Genomic DNA, 20,352 nt, shown 5'->3' on the forward strand with positions numbered 1-20,352 from the left:
ATTAAGAGGTTGGCCTTGTTTAGAGTATTTAGATCTTTGATTAATTGAAGCACTTTTTTCCTGGTTCTTTTATTGAGTCTCTTCTATGGAGAAATTATGTCTAAAAGATTAATTTATTTGACTACTCAGTTATCTTTTGTAGTTCACTATGCAGGGTAAGAGACTATAATTTGTTTTTGTTTTTTGGGGAGCATAGTGCTGCTTCTAGCTTCAGGGTGAAAGTTCTTGCATTATGTGTGTGGTTTTTTTTTTTTTTTTTTGAGATGGAGTTTTGCTCTTGTTGCCTAGGTTAGAGGGCAGTGGCACAATCTTGGCTCACTGCAACCTCTGCCTCCTGGGTTCAAGCAATTCTCCTGCCTCAGCTGCCTGAATAGCTGGATTACAGGTGCCCACCACCATGCCTGGCTAATTTTTGTATTTTTAGCAGAGATGGGGTTTCATCATATTGGCCAGGCTGGTCTCAAACTTCTGACCTCAGGTGATCTGCCTGCCTCCGCCTCCCAAAGTGTTGGCATTACAGGTGTGAGCTACCATGCCCAAATGCATTATGTTTTATAGTAACCAGCAAACCAGAGGTTTTATAAATCTCTGGCAAGGGGTTGTGTAAAGTGGATCCTTCTTGATCACCACCTGTCCTAGAAGATGGGTAAGAGCAAATTCTGTGTCCTTTTGTGGTCACCAGCTATAATCAGCAGGATTTGCAATGAATTCCACAAAGTCATGTGGTAGGGATTAAGCAATGAGTCCAATTGAAGAATCTTACCAGGTCATCAAGAGAGGTCATGGGTCCCTTGATCCCCCTGCCAAGAAAAACCCTCACCCCCACGGAATCATCATGATGGGATTAGCTCCTGCTTCTGGACACAGTGAGTTTTCATTTAGTAACAGGACACTTTCTCCTTGCTTCTTGCTCTTCTTATAGGGTAAGCCTTAGCATAGCTGTGTTGGCTGGGGGCAGATAGGCTACTTGGTCAACAGGTGGGTTGGGCTTGGCTGTTTGTGACAATTGGCTGGGAAAGCCAGCTGCCCAGCACCAGGGGACCATAGGGCCTGTGTAATGTTGTAGAGGAAACCTCTAGTCCTATGGGAAGCTGGATTTAGAGGAAGTTCCTCTAGTTGAGATGAGCAGGGAGCCCCTTCCCAGCTGGCTTGAGGTCCCGGCAACACAAGGTGAGCTCTCAAAGTCATTTTCAGATAATAACCCAAAATGATGGTGATTTTTCGGCAGCTGGCTTCTCTCACTACAGAAGAGGTCAGTGAATAAGCTTCAGGAATATTCCCAAACTGCATATCAAATTTTATTTGTATTGTATGTGCATTATTCATGGTTTTTTTCAGATCCTAGTTAGCAGTTACAGCTCTTTATCTATACCAACTTTAAAGGGTAATTTCTTTAAGGTAATGCTTATAAATGCCAATTTCAAAGATTATTGTAGAAGTCCTAGAGGTTCTCATTTCTTAAAAACACTTCAGGCTGGGTGCGGTGGCTCATGTCTGTAATCCTAGCACTTTGGGAGGCTGAGACACGAGGATCGCTTGAGCCCAGGAGCTTGAGACCAGCCTGGGCAACATAGGGAGACCCCATTTCTACAAAAAATTTCAAAAATTAACGGGCTGTGGTGGTGCATACCTGTAGTCCTGGCTACTTGGGAGACTGCAGCGAGAGGATAGGTTGAGCACCGGAGGTTAAGGCTGCTGTGAGCTTTGATCGTGCCACTGCACTACAGCCTGGGTGACGCAGTGAGACCCTGTCTCATAAACAAATAACCATTTCAGATTTTGTAGGGATAGTCTCTCTCTTTCTTTGTTACCTTGGAAATTTCTTAGCGATGTTGACCAAAATCAGGTGTGCTCTAAGGCGTACATCTTAACTACATGGCTCGGCTGTTACCTTCTTAGTTACTATACGGATCTGTTTCAAATGTATTGAGCTGTTTCTGCAATTGTATTCTTTTTTTTTTTTTTTTTTTTTTTAGACTTTTAATATGAGCTTGTTTAAAGAAACGTTAACAACTCCAAAACTAAATGAATTTTAAGATTTTTCTCCGAAAAGCATAAAAATGGAGAAGATTTTAACAGGAAAATTTTAAAACGTAAAAACAACTCTTCCCTGGATAGTTACTAGTCCTTGGGTAGTTATCATAACAGTTTCTTCTTTTTGTTAGTTTCTTTGAAAAGGGACTTGTGGTTCCAAGTCTGTTCCTGCTTAGTATCTGCTCCGGCCTCCCTCTCTCTCCAAGCGGCCTCCTAGACGGCCTCCGCCCCTGGGCACCCTGCGGCTCGACCGGCTGTAAGAATCACGCTGGGGAGGGCAGCCCCTTTCCATGGACAGAGGGAGCCCACGATCTGGTCTGCCCACCCGGTCTCGGCCCCACGAGTAGCGGTCGTTCCGGCTGTAACTGCTGCTGTAACCGTCGCGGCCGCCGCTGTAGGCGTCGGGCGAGCAGCCCCGGTACTCGTCGTAGCGGCCTCCTCCACCGTAAGATGGCGGGGTCCCCCGCCCCGGGGCGGCACCGCGCCGGTCTCCGTAGCTCTTGAAGGGCTCTCGGTAGGAGCCTCCGCTCAGATGATCCCCGTAGTCACGGTCGCGACCCCCGAAGCCGTCTCGGTCGCCGTAGCCTCTCAAGGGACAGTCGTCCCGCACACTGGAGTGGCCGTAATTGCGGTGGCTGTACTCTCGGGGCGAGCGGGCAAAACCCCGGGGGTCACGGTAGTCTCGGCTCGAGTAGCCGTCTCTGGAGGAGTAGCCCTCCTCTCGCGGGCCCAGGTAGGGGGCGCGGCGCGCGGGCGGCGGTTCCCGGGGCGGCGGGCCTGAGTAGCCGTCTCGACCCCGCGCGGCCGGGGCCCTCCCGCGCATTCCACCGCCGCCGCTGCGAGCCAGGCCCGAAGGCGCGGCCCTCTTGGGCGGTGGGCCGGCCCTGCGCGGGGTCGGCGGTGGCCCGCGCTTCATGGGCATCGGGGCCCTGGAGGGCCGCAGGTCGAAATCCCCCGGGTAGTCACCGTCGTCATCGGGCCCGCCCCGGGAGGGGGGTCCCCGTGGGCCGCCGCCACCCCCATGGGTCCCGCGCAGGAACGTCGGGCGACCGCGGCTGCGAGGGGGCGGCGGGCCCCGCCGGCTGCTCTCGAATGCCGGCTTGGTGGCCTGGGCCACCTTGATGGCCTTACCATCCAGGGACTTGCCGTTCATGTCTCTGGCGGCGGCCTTGGCGTCTGCGGGGCTTTCGAAGGTGACGAACGCGAAGCCCCTCGACTTGTTGGTTTCTCGGTCTTTCATCAGGAGCACCTCGACGATGCGGCCATACTTGCCAAACTCAGCCTCGAGGGCTTTCTCGTCGGTTTCGAGGTTGAGGCCCCCAATAAACAGCTTGCCTGGGCGATCCGCTTCAACCATGGCTGCGGGTGAAACGGCTGGTCAGTGATGGCGGGAGGCGATGAGGCGGCGCCAGTCGCGGCGTTCGGGCACGCTCGTTGAGGGTGGCTCCTAGCGGTCGGGCGGCGTGTAGCCTGCAATTGTATTCTTACATGACTTTCCATTGCGATTCCTTTTCCATTTTCTGTTCCGATCCGTAGGCATCTTTGTTCTTCGAGGGCCGGAATTCAATGCACATAGTTTAATGTGCATGCCATTGGAGTGATGAGTGTGATTTGATTTTGTGAAGATTCTAGATAATAAATGATCATCAGTCTTCTAAAGCTACTGGGATGGTGATGCTTATTCTTGCAGGAAGCATTTGCTGCTCTTATCTTTATTTCCATTGTCATTTGCTAGTGTGTAGAATGCCTTTACATTTTGTTCTTTAAGGATTTATTTGAGGACTGCCAGATAAACCCAAGTCCCAGTGGATCTGCAGAAAAGTTTTGATTAGTCATTATTGCAGAAGTCTGCTTGACTGACTTACGATAAGACAGAAACACTGAGATTAGTAGAAAAATGGTGGATTATATGTAGGTTGGATTGAGTTTGTACAATAGGAAAGCCCTGGCATAGAAATACTTAAAATTTTTTTAGATATTAAGGTTTGGAAATATTTAAAAATTGTCCCATCAGAAAGAATGAGCTTTACCTTCTGGGATTTCTGCCCATGTTTGGTCTGTTCCAAATGTTAGCTATTAAGGTCTTATTTATAGCCTACTTCACAATTACTAAAGCACATGGAAAGGACAACATCCTAACAGTCTAATCCCTAATATCTAGCAGAGGCACATAGTATTCAGTAAAAGTTTTCATGATTACGTTAATTCTGCTTCATGCTTCTGCCACCAAATCTTCAGAAGTCTGCGTTACTGGGTCAATATGTGATTCAAACCTTATTACGCTTTTTTTTTCACCCTCTAAGTAGAAACATTCTTTCCCTTATGTTAAAGTAACCCTTCAAATTTTTATTACTCAAAAATATATGACTACGTTTTCATTTCTTTTGTGGTAATAGAAGGAATTATTATGAATTCTAAAACTAACACTGCTGTATTGGCGGCTCATGATAGCTGAGGCTTCACTTACTGTAAGGCAAACGTGTTAACCACTACACTATAGAAACCAGCGTAGAGGCCTCACTTACTGTAGGTACCCCCCTCCCCCCCTGCCGGGGGAAGGTATATTCACATTAATATAATAATGTGCTCTGAGGATATGAGAGCTGAAAGGGACCTCAGACCATGTCCTTATTCTAAAGGTGAGGAAATAGGTTCCAGGGCCACTCAGTTTAGCCACAGGACTGAAATGCTACTACCAGGCCATTGTTCCTTTATCCTAATTGGAGACCTGTATTAATAGAGTAGTTGTTGTCAGCTAGATAATAAGTGAAAATACTTTCTGAGTCATTGTGAAGTCTTTTTCTGAAGACTTATAGATACCTACTATACTTATCCTTGATAACTCTAATCTAAATAGACTCTGCCTGGCCCTGGATTAGAACCGATTTTGTTTTTGAATTCACTGAGTTCCTTTAGCACCTTTGTTGTAGTGGGGAATTGAATCAAGGCATCTTAGATTTCTTCCTGCTCTCCCAATCATATGCATTTGTTGAGTGCTTAATGTGATTCCAGGCATTGTGTTAAATATATTTCTCATGAAGCCAGACTTGCCTGGGTATGGCACAGCTACTTATTGGCAAGTTACTTCATGTCTCTGCTTCAGTTTCTTAATAAAATTATAACTACATCATAGGGTTGTATTGAGAATGAAACGAATCAATATACAGGAGACATTCAGCACAGTGCCTGGCACCTAGAAAATGCTCAGCAAATACTAACTTTTATTATTGTTGAGAAAATAAAGAAGTTGATAGATCAGCTTTACTTTCCACCTACATTTTCTTCATATTTCTAGGAAAAAAAGAAAAAAGAAAAACACTGACATCCTCCATGAAATTGAAGTCACATGTTTATCCATGTCTGTCTGTCTCTAGTCTGGCTGTACTGGTAAATGATGTCATGGTCAACTCATTCCAAAACTTCAAAAAGTTAACTTTTATCTGCTCACTGTCCTACAAATAAAATGCATGTGAGTGATATCCAGCTCCACCTAGTGGTGAGGATCCTGTTCTTTTGGTAGTTCTCTCTCCCGCTTAAAATCCTTTAGTGGTTCCTGTAGTGTTCAGGACACAAATCCCATTTAGCACAGGTGATCTTGCCTCTGCTTTTCTCTTCAGTTCATATAGTTTGTCTTCCACCTTGAGCTTTATGTTTCTGTTGTATTAAACGATTTGAAGGTCCCAGTTTCTTGATTGCCATGGTTTCCCACATCTGGAATTTTGTACATGCTTTCTTTTACCTACTTTAGTTGCCTGTTACCCTCCACCCAGTCTCTCGACCTCACAAACCTACACCCACATGCACACACACACGGTATCTTCATTGCTCCGGTAGCACCCAGTGTGCATTTATCAGAGTACACACCATACTATGTTGTCAGTGTGTCCTTTCATTACACTGAGCTCTATGGGATCAGAATCTGCTCTTTTTATCTGTCTGTTTCCAGCAATTAGCCCCAATGCCTGGGTACAAATAGGCATCCAAAAAATGAATGATTGGGTAATGCAAAAACATCCTTAGGTAAGTTGGTAGTTGAATTATGTTATAGTGGGTTTACATTTTCATGAGATTTGATTGTTTCTATTCTGAAAGAATGTATGTGAGGAAGGCAACAGCCTAGCAGATTTGTGAAGGCAAATTTGCCAGCAGCTAAAACTGCTTGGATTATCAGAAACTGCCAATATATCTGGGACTGCAGGGCTGCTGAGTGATTTGTGACTGTGTTTGCATCAGTTCTTGGTTGGGCCAGAAAACAGAAAGAAAAGATATTGAAATGCTATTTTTGTGAGACTTAGGTATTGCAGTGTTGAGTTAAATGGATCAATGAAGGTGTAGTTATAATATCAGCTTCCCTCTGTTCCGTAGAGCTAGGGGCCAGGCTGAGGCATGGGCAAGAATCAGTAAGGCAGACAGACTAAAAGGGAATTCAAGGAAGAACAGAAAATTGTGAGGCAGTGACCAGAAGCCTGTATGGTTGTACTATTCTTTGTTACTATTATTAGTTCTGTAACGTTAGGCAAGTTACGTAATTTCTCTGATTCTTGTTTTTTTTTTAATCTGTAAACTGAAGGTCTCATTTACCTACTTAAGACTATATCTATAGTGCCTATCTTGTGGGGTTAAGATTAAATGAGATCATGGTTTATAATAAGTACCCAGTACCTGTTAGTTATCATAGTATTACCTGTCTATAGGTTGTAAAAAGGTCAGATTGAGAGGATCTCAATAGGGCCCATACCTATCTTCGTCACTATTGTGTCTTTAGCAGTTGACATGTGCATGGAAGCTGTTTAGCAAATGTTTGTTGAATTACTAATGAGGGTGATCAGGACAGGCTTTTAGAGATCTCTGAACTTGTGCTTTTTCCTAGAATGTCTCTCATACGAAGCCATTTCAGTTCTACTTCCTGGTGCCTGAGCTCTGAGGTTTCTCAGCATATCTTTTGTTATTTATTTGGACTATAGCAAGGAAACAAGCATAAATCATAGCATTATTGGGTCTCCTGTTATGAAGGAACTGGTATCATGTCAACATTCAAATCCCCAAAGACAAAGCCAGCAGTACATCCAAAAGTGAAGTTTCTGAACATTTATTCCATACTCATAGAAACTGAAGATGGAAAAGACCTGAGGATATCTAATCCATCCGTGTGGTTGTACAAGAAAAGTGGCTGGAGCAAAACAGCCTGTTCACTTCATGCTCACAAGACGGCATTTCCGTTCTTCCTGGAGCGGAGCGATTGCAAACACATTAAAATGAAGACACAATGCAAATACTCTTCACAAACCTTAAGAAAATACTTGTAAGTACACTATTTTCATAAAATGATTAGTAACTAAACTAAAAAAAGAGTGAGGGAATCCTGGAATAGATAGGTAGTGTAGGTGGGTAAAGAAAAGAATAACTTAACAGTATAGATAGTAAAGTAGTGTTAATGACTAGAAAGCAATTTCTGAAGAAATGGTTGGATTTTCTGGTTTTCCTATCAAAAATGAGTTGGGAGAAAAAGAGGATCTAAAGTAGTTGCTTTCCCCTTTATTCGTTACCCACACCAAGGAAGTGCTTAATTTGCTCCAAGGCCCTAACAGACACAGCACCAACACTTCTCAGTCTGTTACCCAGATGATAAGGTCTGTTCTGCTCGGCACTTGCTCCACTTACCACTTCTCTGGCTGGAAGGGAAGCTGCAGCTCCTGATAGGGTTTGTGCAATAGCAAGATTCATGAATGATGGAGAGTCATCTCCAGGCACATTAAAGACCTCGACTGCTTGGGTCCCTGTGGCTGCCTCACTTGGTTGTCCTGGTTATTCTTCCAACTTGTTTTTAAGTTTTGGGGGATTCCCCTTTCTCCTCTACCTGGAAGCATATATACTCTGGGGCCTTTATTATTCTTATTTACATGAACCAGGTAGCTGTGTCTGTTCCAGCTCACCTGAGCATGCTTTACTATGTGCTTCCTGTGCCAGAAATTCCCCTTGGAAAACAGGGTTGGGGTATGTGGTACAATGTGTCATATTCAAGGTTTCCCAGCACCAGAGCTTGGTAGAGAATGGAAGTCTTCTTGATCTCATGAAATGGGAGCCGAGGAGAAGCAGCAAGGTAGCATCTCTTATCTCTTCTTTACCAGAATACCACCCTCCATCTGAAGGCTTCTGATCTTTGTGTGTGTGTGTGTGTGTGTGTGTGTGGTTTTTTTTTTTTTTTTTTTTTTTGAGCCTGAAAGGAGTTGAAAGAACAAGAGGTGGAGCTGAACAGAAAAGAGGTTTCCAAGGACCCACCATTTCATGACATCATTTTACAAAACACAATACACTGTTTCACAAATTGCAAAACACTGTTCAATTACTACTGATAAAAATAACCATTGCTACTTAACATGAAGACTGCTTCGTTTCACCACAAGCAATTATGTTTTTTTCATTCAGATCATAGAGGCATTTCAAGCAATGTTGACGGCAGTAAGCCTGCCTTCAGCCCCTGCTGCTGCTTGCTGCATCCTGGCCGGTGTTTTGGCCAGCTAGTTCCTCCAAAGATGTTTGAGGAGCCTGCATTGGTCAAATACTTTGTGGACAGGCGGGGCGATCTGGCATGTGATCCACCACTGCTCAGAATGCCTCAGTAGAGAAGCTTAAGGTAAACCCGATATACAAAAATTCAGATTTACAAAACAGATACATTAAGGGATAATTAACTGCATTACAAAAGGGTGCTTTACTTTACAAAAGGATTCACCTCTGGGTTCCCTTAAATAGCCAGCTTCTCAAATACAGTCAGAATATGAGCTGAGTTACAAAAATGTCCATGTACAGTAGGAGCATGGCTATAATGTGAACTGAGGTACACCTGTACATCAGCCTTCTGGGCTGCACAGAGGTTCAGGGGCACACACAGCATAGTGGCAGAGTCTCCAGCATCCTTAGTGTTGCAAGTGGGTAGGGATGGCTGAGGGGCAAAATCTTCCAAAGACGGCTGCAAACCTACCTCTGGGCCTGGGGTGAGAATGTGAGGGGATGGGGTATTTCAACACAGAATTGTCCTTTTCTGTTTTCAGGGCTCACCTGTTTCCTCATTGAACTGTTTCATCTGTGGGGCTGGTGACCTCTGACTTTAGAGCCCTCCCACATCCATATCAGGATGTTTGAGTGTACCTCCACTCCCGGGTTTTCTCAGCCAATGAATCACTAGGTGTTACCTAACTACAGCTTAAGTTGTTACCTTTCCCTGGGGGACTGGGTAGCTTTTGGTGGAAATGCAGACATTTCATCCAATAGTAGGGGGAGAAGTTTTGTGATTGAGCCACCTTTCCAATGATCTGCAGCTGTAAAAGAGGAAAGTGCTTGGCACAGCTCCTGAACTCACTGTAGGCATTCAAATTGATTGGGGGGTGGAACAATGAGTCCTGAGAAGATAAAGCAAGTAATTAAGGAAGTCTTGTCCTAAATGGTACCCAGGGGTGGGGGTGAGGATGTGGAAGGAGAATCAGCAGATGTGTGCTGAAGTTATATAAAAAAAACAACAACTTTCAAACAGGGTTTCTCTTCATGCTTCTCCTCATGCTTGTGGGCAGCCAAACTTCCAGAATGGTGTTTCTAGAAGAGTAATTGTTGGACCACCCATGTCAGTCACCTGGGGGTGTTGGTTAACAGTAGGTTTCTGAGCCTACCTCTAGACTTCCACCCCTGACCCCATAATCTCTGGAAAAGGGTCTTGGCAATCAGCGCTCTGATAAGTTCTGTACTAGACGACTCTTATCTATATTGACATTTGAGAACTGAAGTTCTACAGTTCCCATATTCCTGTCCCTTGCTACCTAAACATCATATGCTGAGACAGAGATGCCTAAGCAGAGGGGAGGTTACTTATATCAGTCTTTAGGGAACATTGGATGAGGCTGGAGGATCATTAGAGCAAAATCTGTTCACAGCTCCTCAGAGATGAGAGGGTATGAGGATGGGGGATTGACCTGATGATTTGCTATACAGATATGCAAAGCACAGGGCAGATTCCTGAATGGCTGAAGCTTGTGGTATACCCAGGCTGGAGGTTTTGGGATGTCTATGCTAAGAGATGGGTGACTGCTGATCTGAAAATGGCCTAGTGTGTGGTGTGTACAACATTTCACCCACAGTGTCACATATTCTATTACAGGCAATAAGCAGGGATATTCCAGATCCGACCTAAGGCCACAACCTTGCTTTGCTTTTCTCTCTTTTCCTTTATAAAAGGCACACACCATAGTGGAGATGCTTAGTTACATTAGAAGTGGTATTATTCATTTTTTAGCCAATTGCTTTTCTGGCCCACAGCTTTTGTTCTAAATTCGTGGTATGCATTTTTAATGCCTCTTCTGCCCATCTTCTGTTCCCGCTTAACACATCCCCGTCCCCTTTCACTGTGGCGTGTAAGCATGTTCTTACTAAATGTTAGTCAAGTTGGAGTCAGCGATCCAGAACCTTGTCAAAAACATGGCTCTTGCCTGGTCCAATCAATCCTTGACCTTTGTGATACTAATGAGTTAACTTTTAAGTACCCTACCCCCAGTGGGAGGTGCTCTGCTCTTACCTGCCCCCCATTCAGACTGTAGACATAAATCTAGATTGGGGAGTTGTATAAAAAGCCACAACCCTGGATAATCTTGTTCTGTGTTACAATGAAAGCCAACAACCCAGTAAGACATAAGTATGAGTAACGATTTTATCTCTTGTTGGTAGTGCAGAGAAAGGGCTAAAAACCAGAAATACTACTGTGGCACCTGGTAAAAAGGATAACGGAAGCTGGAGTTATCTGGTTATTCACAGATCCCTCACACAGAGCTTACTCCTGACCAAGATTCTTGATAGAAAAACACTTCTACCCTGGAGACCTAGAGAGTGAGCTTGAGAGGAGCTGCTGCTGCTCTTTAGGCTAGGAAGAGCAGACTTGACCTCTAAGAAAACCTAGACCACAGCTTCCCCACACCTTTGTCAGTAGTTAGAAAAGAGCATTACAAAGTGTCTCAAGGGCTTAGAGGAAGATCAGGAACTGAGAAAGAGGAGCAGTGTCGTCACCTAGGACTCACAAGTCCGACTTGTCCTTTGATACTCTTCTAGCTCCGTTTTCCTGCTCACAGCCAGCTGCAGCTCCTGGCGAATCACCTGAATCTGCTTCTCTAGCTCTGAGAGTTCCTGCATCACTGAGTTCCGAGATACATTTAGGGAGTCTGCTTTCCCATTGGTGGTCAGTGAGGCAGGGAGCTCTCTTCTCCTTGGAGGGAGGGGGATGTCCTGGTGGGTCCGGATGGCCAGCTGGTTTTGTCCTTCCTCATCACTAAAGTTGTATTTTCGTCGGTTGTCGTGACTCAGATTGGAAGTATTCCATACAGTTAGCTGATGGGGTCCCACACTGGACCTAGGAAACAGAGAAATTTTAGATTTACTTTCCATTCTGCAGCTCTCAAGTTGCTGTTCTTTATCTGTTAGCCATTTCCTGTGTCAATAATATGGAGCTGGGTGTGCATTTACAGATGAAGTAATAGAGCCTTGGACAGACTACCTGCTAAGGTGTCATGGGGCAACAGGAGTCATGAACATTTAAAAGTTCAAGTCCGATTCTGCTCTGAAACTGGAATGGGGTATCTTCCGAAAGGCTGATAGGATGGAATATGGCACATTTTTTGGTGAACAACCTCAGGTGGCTTTTAATTTTCTTTCTGCAAGGGGAGCTCAGAAACCAGCCCCACCTTGAAACATTTTATGGTTTGAAAGATGATGCTTTAATAAAAGCGAAATTTGTTTATTCATTTTTTGGGTTTTAAGCATCAGCCTGCTTAGACCTCATAACATGGCTCATCCTTAGTCCCACAGGACCATCCTGATGTTTACTACTTGATTTTGGGGAGAATGAAAGCATACAAGCCACAGGTTTTAGCAAAGTGTTTCTTACTATAGGGATGATTTTTATGTGAGTTGAGAATGACAGGTTAGGCCTGATGCTTAAAAACATCCCAAGAAGGGAGGCTAAAGTGGGTGGATCACAAGATCAGGAGTTCGAGACCAGCCTGGCCAACATGGTGAAACCTTGTCTCTACTGAAAATACAAAAGATTAGCTGGATGTGGTGGCAGGCACCTATAATCCCAGCTACTCAGGAGGCTGAGACAGGAGAATCGCCTGAATGCAGGAGGCAGAGGTTGCAGTGAGCCAAGACCGTGCCACTGCACTCCAGCCTGGGCAACAGAGTGACTCTGTCTCAAAGAAAAAAATCCCCAGAAAGCCCTCAGTTTCTTGATGAGATAATGAAAGTCATATAGAAAGCAATTTACAATCCTGTTTTAGGCTTGCATCATATCACCTACCACCTAGACGGCATGAGAGTTATTGCCAAATAGTCACAGGAGGAGGCTGATCCTGTTTCTGAAATACACTTTGACACTTATAAGAAGAGTTTCTCACTACCAGAACAGATTAGAACAGCTGAGCTGCTGATTTTTTCTACCATAGGAGAAGCAGCAGCAGGAGGAGGAGGGTTATGACCACTTTTGCGATCTACCACAGGACAAAACTACATAGAAACACCCTACCAAGCCTTTGTGTCTTTGTTCCCATCCATGTAACTGAATTGACTTTTTTCCTGGACTCTTATTTGCCAAGAGAAGGGGACTATCTGGAGGGAGAAGGGGAAAGAGAATAAATAATAAAGTATTGGTGTAAAAGTGGCCATAAACCTTCTTTTCTCCTTTCGTCTCTGCCCTCTGTAATGTGACTTTGCAGCTCGTACCTATGCTGAATCTGCTTCCTTTCTGCCTTGAGTTAGGACTGTTCTCACAACTTGTTTTGGCCAACAGAAAGTGGCAGACGTGTCAGAATGGCAGTTCCAAGCCTAAACTTTTAAAAAGCCTTGCACATTTCCACTCTCTTGGAGCCCCGCTGCTGCAATGTGAACAAGTCCAGAATGGCCTGCTGCATGATGGTTGGCAATATGGAGAGAATCCTCAGGCTTCCCAGTTGATCCAGCTGAGGCCATCATAAACCAGACAGCCCTTAGCTGCTTTCCCCTCCCCTCAAGTTGGCTACAGACGCATGAGCAAACCCAGCCAAAATCAGGCAAGTCTGGCTCAGATCAGCAAACTGCACAGCTGATCCATAAATTAATAAGGAACTTGCTGTTGTTTAAAACATTAGGTATTGGGATGATTTATCACATAGCAAAGACCAACTTATACATGCCCCGAGCTATCAAAACACACACTCCAGACCACCCTGTGGTTCTTTAACATGCTTCATAGGGCATGGGGTGGGTAAAAGTTCTGTAATGAACCCACTTATAGCTCCATTGGCTTTAAACTCGAATCAGAGAAGAGATATAATTTTCCTTCTAGCCTTATAATTCCCTTTAATTTTTTCTTCAAACCTTTTCCTATTGAATTTAATAATCTCAAAGTAATTTTGGTTGTGCTGTTTTATAGTTTGTAATTTTTATGTGTTTTGGGGTGAGAAGACAGGGAAAAGGGGGATATTGTGTACTAATTGGGAACCCAGTGAGATGATTAACCTAAAACTTACATGAAATCACATGCTGAATAAACCCAGGACTATGTATAAATAGTCTCCTGCAATATGTACCTTATTTTATCTTCATTAAATAAAAAAGGAACAATACCTACTTCCATGGCCCCAAATTTCTCCAAGCATTTCCTCTATCTCATGTTAGTAATTCATTCGTTTATCTATCTGCTCTTTTATTAGTTCAGTAAATATGGAGCACAGGGGAGGGATGTCAAGTTGTAGCAGGCATGAACATTTGTATAGATATTCTTCCAGGAGAACAGGGAGAGCGCATTCGAATACCATACAATGATTCATAGCAGGGAAAACCTCAGAGTGAGCATCTACACATTTTCTTTGACTGTCTAGGCAGCCACGGTGATAAAGTGAGGTAAGTAAGTAAGAAGACCAGCTGGACTGGTCTTCTGCAGAGCTTTGTATATTTACCTGGTAATATAATACAGAGGAATTAAACAAAAGCTAGACGTTGTGCCCAATTCTAGTTGCTAGCATCACCAGGCCTCTGGTATTTGATGTGTGGCTCTGGGGTACCTATGAGTGCAAGGTGACAAATGCTGAGAGTAAGACTCAGTGTCTACTTGGAAAAAATAACCCAAGGGGGGTGTTATACTCTTAGCCTCAGTAACATTTAGGCTTTGCTTTGATCGAAGCCTTCTTCAGTCTTAGAGTGTTAGGTAACCAGTGAATGAGCTGTATTTAACACTTAAAATGGGTAAAATAGGCTTCCCTGGAGCAATTATGTAACACTGAGGTTCAGTACTCCACTGGACTATTCCAATGAGACATGACAGCTATGGGACCCCTCATTGTGTTTGACAGGTTGCTAATGTTGGGGTGTGTAGAGGTAAGCACAGGAAATGTGAGCCCAAGATAAACCATGAGCGAATGTTCTCCTTAGCTCCTGAAACTAAGGGGTTCAGGAAGGGAATCTGCCAAGAACAGTGGGTAAGTTGAGTCAAAAGACAAGTGGTTTTCAATTTACATAAGAAAGACGTGCATATGAATCATATCACAGTTGGAGATGGGATCACTGGGCTTCCTGTTTCTATAATAGCTGGAAAACAAATATTTTGTCATTGTGAGATGATACATTTGTTGCTATGTCTTCTTGTGTCACTGTTATTAAAAATTTATGCTAAAAATAGAAAAAATAGATGTATCATGACATGACATGACATGAAACAGCTGTGATAGGATTAGTATACAGCTTGTCCCTAACAGATTTGCAATATGATGCAGGAATACCACAGACTGAGGGGCTACTGGGTGTGCTCACTGACTGGAAAGAAACTTTAAGAGATAAAGGAAATGATTCTGGCAAGCTAGATGCAAACTGGATAGAAGGGGACTGCAGCAGTCCCAGAGGAGATACAAACAATGAAAAAGAATCCTGTTTTCCATCCCTTTTCTTCTATTAGAGAGGTGTGAATGTCAGATCTCAAAACTAGAAAGCCAAGCTTTGAGCTGAGGATATGTCATAGGGCACAGAGTTGCTTGGAGCTGATGCCCTCATCTGAGGCCTCTGAGCGTGTGAAAGAACCAGGAGGGTTGCCTTAGGCAGCAGGCAGCAGAGACCAGCCAGGAACCAGACCCAAGTGCTTCTGACATCTCTAGTCACCATAGACTAGGGAACAATCATTGACAGCCTGGTGTGGTGAGTGTGAGGAGCTTTGATTTTCAGTTGTCATCAATGCATTTAATGCTTGGCATTTCCTATTCATAAGATGCTCTTTGCTAGGGAGTTTGTAGAAAAGTGCCAGGAAATGAATTAGGCAGGGCATGTCTGTATTGTATTTCCAATACTCTGTTCCCAGGAGTGCTAGAAAGAAGTAGGGAGTGAAAATATGCCAAAAAGACAGTAAAGCATGGAATTAATTACCTGCAGTACTCATTAATTCTTACATATATTTTGTACATAATAATAGCTAATATTTATTAGGCATTTCCTTTTGTTTGGAGATTTACATGTATTATCTCATTTAATCTTTACAACTCTAGGAAATAGGTAGTGTTTTTATCTCAACTTTACGTATGAGGAACCTGCGGCACAGAGAGATTAAATAAATGACTTACACGTATCATAAGTCTTGGAGACACGATTTGGATCCAGAAAGTTGATCCTAGAGTCCATGGCTACACTTTTAACCATGACAGTATATTGTGTACATTGCATTTCAGTGTCCATATACATTTTTTATTTTGTGTCTCATTTCTATCTATACTGATTCTGTTGATCGACAAATTGTCCTGATTTGATCTGAATAATTATTTATACAGTTACATCTCTAAGTATTATTTTATAAATGTAAAGACAGTTGCTATTGGCCCCTTCTTACCTCTTTTCCACACGTTTGGTCTTGAAATGCTTCTGCTTTTCCTCTACAAATGATGTGTTTAGTGCTCTGTGTAATCTCTGGCAGGGAGAACAGATTCACAGGTAGAAATTATGAGAAACACATAGGTCAGGGGACAAAGAACTACTTGAGATTTAATGGTATGTGTAGTTGGTACAAACCTTGGCCTCTTTAAATAAATTTCCAGGAATGCCTAAAAATAGAGCAACATTTAGCCTAAAATCTCAAGAGAACAAAAATTATAATTAGAGGTTATTATTCCACCTGGAGAAACAAAACAGGGATCTGATAGAAAGCTCAGTATTATAAAATGGTATGCGATATAAGGAGGTGCAGTCATAACTCATGTGTAGCAAAAGGCCTTCCATAATTGCTAAAGATGAAGAAAAAGTGTAAAATTCTTGACAACCAAAGAAGGGAAGGAGGACTCTTGAGAATTTAATCCTATTAGCATACAATAAGGAAGATCTGAGGAGTTCTCCTAGAAGACCAAATACTTCCCAGGTTGAAAGTAGGAAGAACAGGGTTCAACTATAACAAAACCAATGACAGTAACCTATCTAGAAAAAAAAAAGTGTTACCAAAGCGAGGAGGTTGGCATGAGGGCGTATGAATACATGAATGGGGTAAATGCAGAGGAAGTGACAGCCTCCCTGCTGGGAGGTAATCCACGGTACACTGCGGGGCAGGAGGCGGTCTCACCATAGGAGAGACCAGGATGGCTTATCTAGCCTTGCTGTGGTCAGGTGAAACCGCTCCTTTTGTTAGAGTTCCTCTATCATTATGAAGCCTTCTGATTATATTTTGGCTCTCCATGCCAATTTCCTTCAGGGAGAGATGTGCAAACGAGTGTGCTTGAATTGCCAGTCTGCTTGACAGTTTCACTTCTCCCTGTAAATCAGTGTGTTGATGTCTAGATTAAAGGAAAGAAGTGCGGCCTTGTGAAGCTTGGCCTTGGCCCCATTGGGCCTCAAACCTCTCTGGACCAGGGACAAAGCAGAGAGAATAGGGGCAAGTGGGGTCACTTAATGGGGACCAGGGACTTCAAACTCATTTAATAGTTTCAGTTTTGGCAAGAAAAGAACCTAGGAAATAAATCTTTCACACCATCTTTTCAGACTGTCACTATTAAGTGAAACCTGGTTAAAAAAAATTGTATTGCTTCTATTATGAGCAACAGTGGAGGGTTATAGGTAAGGAGCAGGGCACTGTAAGATAGTTTAAGGGAAATGTGAATTAATGGGATAGAGGGATTGCTTCTTCTATAATGAGAGTGCCTACCCCACCCTCGTTGTTGTGGTAACACCACTTATCAGTCTGACATAGGGTTCTGGAAGCTCCCGTCACTAGGAAGTCTATAGTTTAAGAATATTGGAGCAAGACACTGGCGGCACTCACCTGGCTGGTGTGGAGCCAGTATTGCAGCTTAGATTTGTTTTTGATTCGTGGTAGCAGCAGCCTGTATACTATGTGCTCACCAATGGTGGTCAAGATGGAGAGACCAAATCCAATGCACAGCAGCACAAAGAGTCCAGAGAAGTGTTTGATTCCCATTTGCAAAGTCTGTAACAGAACAGGAAAGAAAAGACCATGAATGCAATGAGATACCTGGCCCAATGCTTGTGTACTCTGATGGATATTCATTTTTTTCTGGACTCAAGGAAAGCTGGAAACTGTTTGTTCCTATGTGTTCTGTGACCTTCATTTTACATCGTGAAAGAAATTCGGCCAGTGTTGGACTGAGGGCTGCCAAGAAGTACCCAATTCCTAGGGTGTGAGAAATAAAAATAAAATTCAAAGCTCTCCAAGTGGCTGAACAAACTTTCTCTTGTCCAAGGGGACCCTGGACAGGATGGCAGGTCTGTCATGCCTCAGTATGCCCTTCCTTATTAACCTTTAGCCATAATTCATTCTTAAGAAGTAAGCAGAAACTAGCTCTGGAAAGCAAGAAACTGATAACTCATTGCTTTATCACCTTTAGCTAATCATCTGAGGCTAGATTCTCCCTCCCTCTGCAGTTTCAGTGTGACAACTCACCAGTTTCACAATGCACCCTTCCCAAAAAATGATCACAATCTCCAGATGGTTTGGCCAACTTGTGGAGGATGCACAGTGAGGGTTTTCATGTCCTCCGCTTCACATTTGGACATCCGAAGACCAAAAGCTCCACCCTCGGGTCATGCTGATGCCTCCATTCTTTGAACATGGGGCTCATGAAGAGGCATGAAGCTCAACTGCGCATGTGCATGTATTGCTTTTTATAAATATTCATGGCTCCTCCTATAGCTTATTCAATACATATACTCAGCCACCCCATTCAGCATAAATTCCTGTTCTCGTTTACCCCTCCCTTGAAGTGCTTGCTCTCAGCTTCTGCTGAGGCTACGCTTCCCAGTCTGCAGGATGGGTGGCCTGCTGGCTGCAACCCTTTATGAGAAATAAAGAAATCCTGTCCAAATTTATGAAGCTCATGGTTCTTCAGTTGACAGGTGCTATTCATATGTTAATCCCATTGTGCAAATAGCCCCTGGAGTTGTGCCAAGGCCCTGGGTCTGGACCACCCTATAGTCTTAGAGATTGAGAGAGAGAGAGAGAGAATTGAAACAATTTAATTGAAACATTGCGTCGCTGTCAAGGAAGGGACCTCCCTTAGGGGCAGAGAAGTAGTAGATTTGAGGGGAAAAAGATGGTGAGTTCAGTAACTAGAATGTAGATCTGGTAGGGAACATGGAAATCATCTAGTTAATTTTTACAGATGAGGAAAGTGAGACCAGAAAAGTGCAGTAAACTGAGCCAAGTTACAAAAATAGATATAAAGAGAAAGAGAAGGAACCTAATAATATTTATTGGTTGCTTACTTTCTGCCAAGTGTTTTACATTAAAATAGATATTATAACCTCAATTTTATAACTAAGGAAAGTGGAGTTCCTGCAGCTTTTAAGTGGCAAAGTTGGTCTTACAGTCCATTTCTGTTCAGCTCCAAAGCCTGGGCTCTTTCTGCTATACTGCTCTATACCAGAACAGCAGCAGTTAATGGCAACAATAGTAGTTACAGTAAATATATGTGGCCAGAACTTTACTAAGTGATTTGTATAGATTATCTAAGAAAACCCTCACATGAACTCTAAAATGGCCATTATTTAGCCACTATTTAGACATTAATGACAAGAGTCAACCCTGTAGAAGGAAAAACATTGACTATATTGAGTTTATACTATGTGCCAGGGACTCTTCTGAGTATCAAGAGATGGAGATAGAAGGAAGTTGTATCTTCCCTTTTAAGCAGCTTGAGGCTAGGGAGAAAACAAATGTATTCCTTCATGATATGTTTGATCCACACTTCTGGGATTTGTGGGGAAGATGGCTCATGAGATAACATTTGAATAAAAGAGGCAGGATGGGGAGGTGGGGTGGGGAACGTGGACATACTAACCTGAAGGTAGCATAAACAAAGGAAAAAAGACATGACTTTCCTAGACAGTGGTATAGTGTTGTGAAACTGACTGCTGTGGCTGAAGGGAGGGTACTCAAGGCATGAACAGTGCCATAGTTTGAATGTATGTGTCCCTCCCAAACTCATATGTTTAAACTTAAACCCCAAGGGTTGGTATTAAGAGCCCTCAGGAAGGGATGGATGAGTGTCCTTATAAAAGGGCTTGAGGAAGCTAGCTAGTCCGTTTTGTTGCCCTTCCACCCATTCACCATGTGAGGACACAGCATTTGGCCCCTATGGAGGACAAGCAGCAAGGTGCATCTTGGAAGCAGAGACCAGGCCCTTACGAAGATACTAAACTTGCTGGTGCTTTAATGTTGAACTTCCAGGCTCCAGAACTGTGGGAAATACACTTCTCTTTCTAATAAAGTACCCAGTTTCAGGTATTTTGTTGTAATGGCACACATGGACAAAGATTTTCAGTGAGAGGGAGTAATGGCCACACTGGGCAAATCCTCAGATGCCGTGCTAAGGAACCTGGGTGTTAGCCCTTTGCTGGAAGGTTTTGGTCATCATTATCACTGATAATTATTTAGCATTTAATATGTATAAGGCACAGTTCTGAGCACTTTATCAATGTAGCAACTTGCCTAATCTTTATGACACTCTATAAGGTAAATAGTGGCATAATCTCCATTTTGTAAGTGAAGAAAGTAAGCAACAAAGAAGGTCAAAAACTTGTCCAAGGTCACGTGGCTGGCAAAGGTTAGAGCTGGGATATTCAAACCCATGCAGTCTGTTTTCAGAGCCTACAGTCTTCACTGCCTCATTTGTCTGATGTGAACGATCATCCTGTTCTCTTTAAAGCATTTTCCTTTCATTCTCCCTACCTCTGACCCACCTCAATTGTGGAGAAACAGCAAGCCAGGCATGATTCAGGCATGGGTTGCATAGGGAAGTCTATCTGGGGGTCAGGACTCAAGGGCAA

General features: G+C 43.4%; 2 protein-coding genes and 1 pseudogene across 3 annotated transcripts in view; all 3 read right to left on the reverse strand.

The window, feature by feature from the left end:
• Positions 1–1,328: 1,328 nt before the first annotated feature.
• LOC116524789 (RNA-binding motif protein, X-linked-like-2) lies at positions 1,329–4,560 on the reverse strand. The gene has a single exon (XM_032240230.1). It carries the CDS (start codon positions 3,389–3,391, stop codon positions 2,207–2,209), a length of 1,185 nt encoding a protein of 394 aa, XP_032096121.1. The 5' UTR covers positions 3,392–4,560; the 3' UTR covers positions 1,329–2,206.
• Positions 4,561–7,107: 2,547 nt separating this feature from the next.
• LOC116524791 lies at positions 7,108–10,566 on the reverse strand (annotated as a pseudogene). The gene is made up of 2 exons (XR_004257488.1): positions 8,243–10,566; positions 7,108–8,204 (listed from the first exon to the last, which is right to left on the reverse strand). The product of XR_004257488.1 is annotated as an uncharacterized LOC116524791 (transcript).
• Positions 10,567–10,717: 151 nt separating this feature from the next.
• The window catches only part of GRIN3A (glutamate ionotropic receptor NMDA type subunit 3A), a 164,952-nt gene continuing 155,317 nt past the window's right edge, over positions 10,718–20,352 (reverse strand). The window contains exons 7-9 of the mRNA XM_032240229.1: positions 17,330–17,494; positions 15,914–15,990; positions 10,718–11,422 (exon numbers count right to left, since the gene is read on the reverse strand). Of these exons, the coding sequence (XP_032096120.1) occupies positions 11,083–11,422; positions 15,914–15,990; positions 17,330–17,494 (582 nt within the window). The 3' untranslated portion in view covers positions 10,718–11,082. The remainder of the gene's footprint in view (positions 11,423–15,913; positions 15,991–17,329; positions 17,495–20,352) is intronic.

The sequence above is a fragment of the Sapajus apella genome, unplaced genomic scaffold (genome assembly GCF_009761245.1).
Source record: "Sapajus apella isolate SASKATOON/1434 unplaced genomic scaffold, GSC_monkey_1.0 scaffold46, whole genome shotgun sequence".
NCBI lineage: Eukaryota > Metazoa > Chordata > Mammalia > Primates > Cebidae > Sapajus > Sapajus apella.

Coding starts and splice junctions, on each gene's coding strand:
- LOC116524789 (XM_032240230.1), bottom strand. CDS start 3,391: ATGGTTGAAGCGGATCGCCCAGGCAAGCTGTTTATTGGGGGCCTCAAC.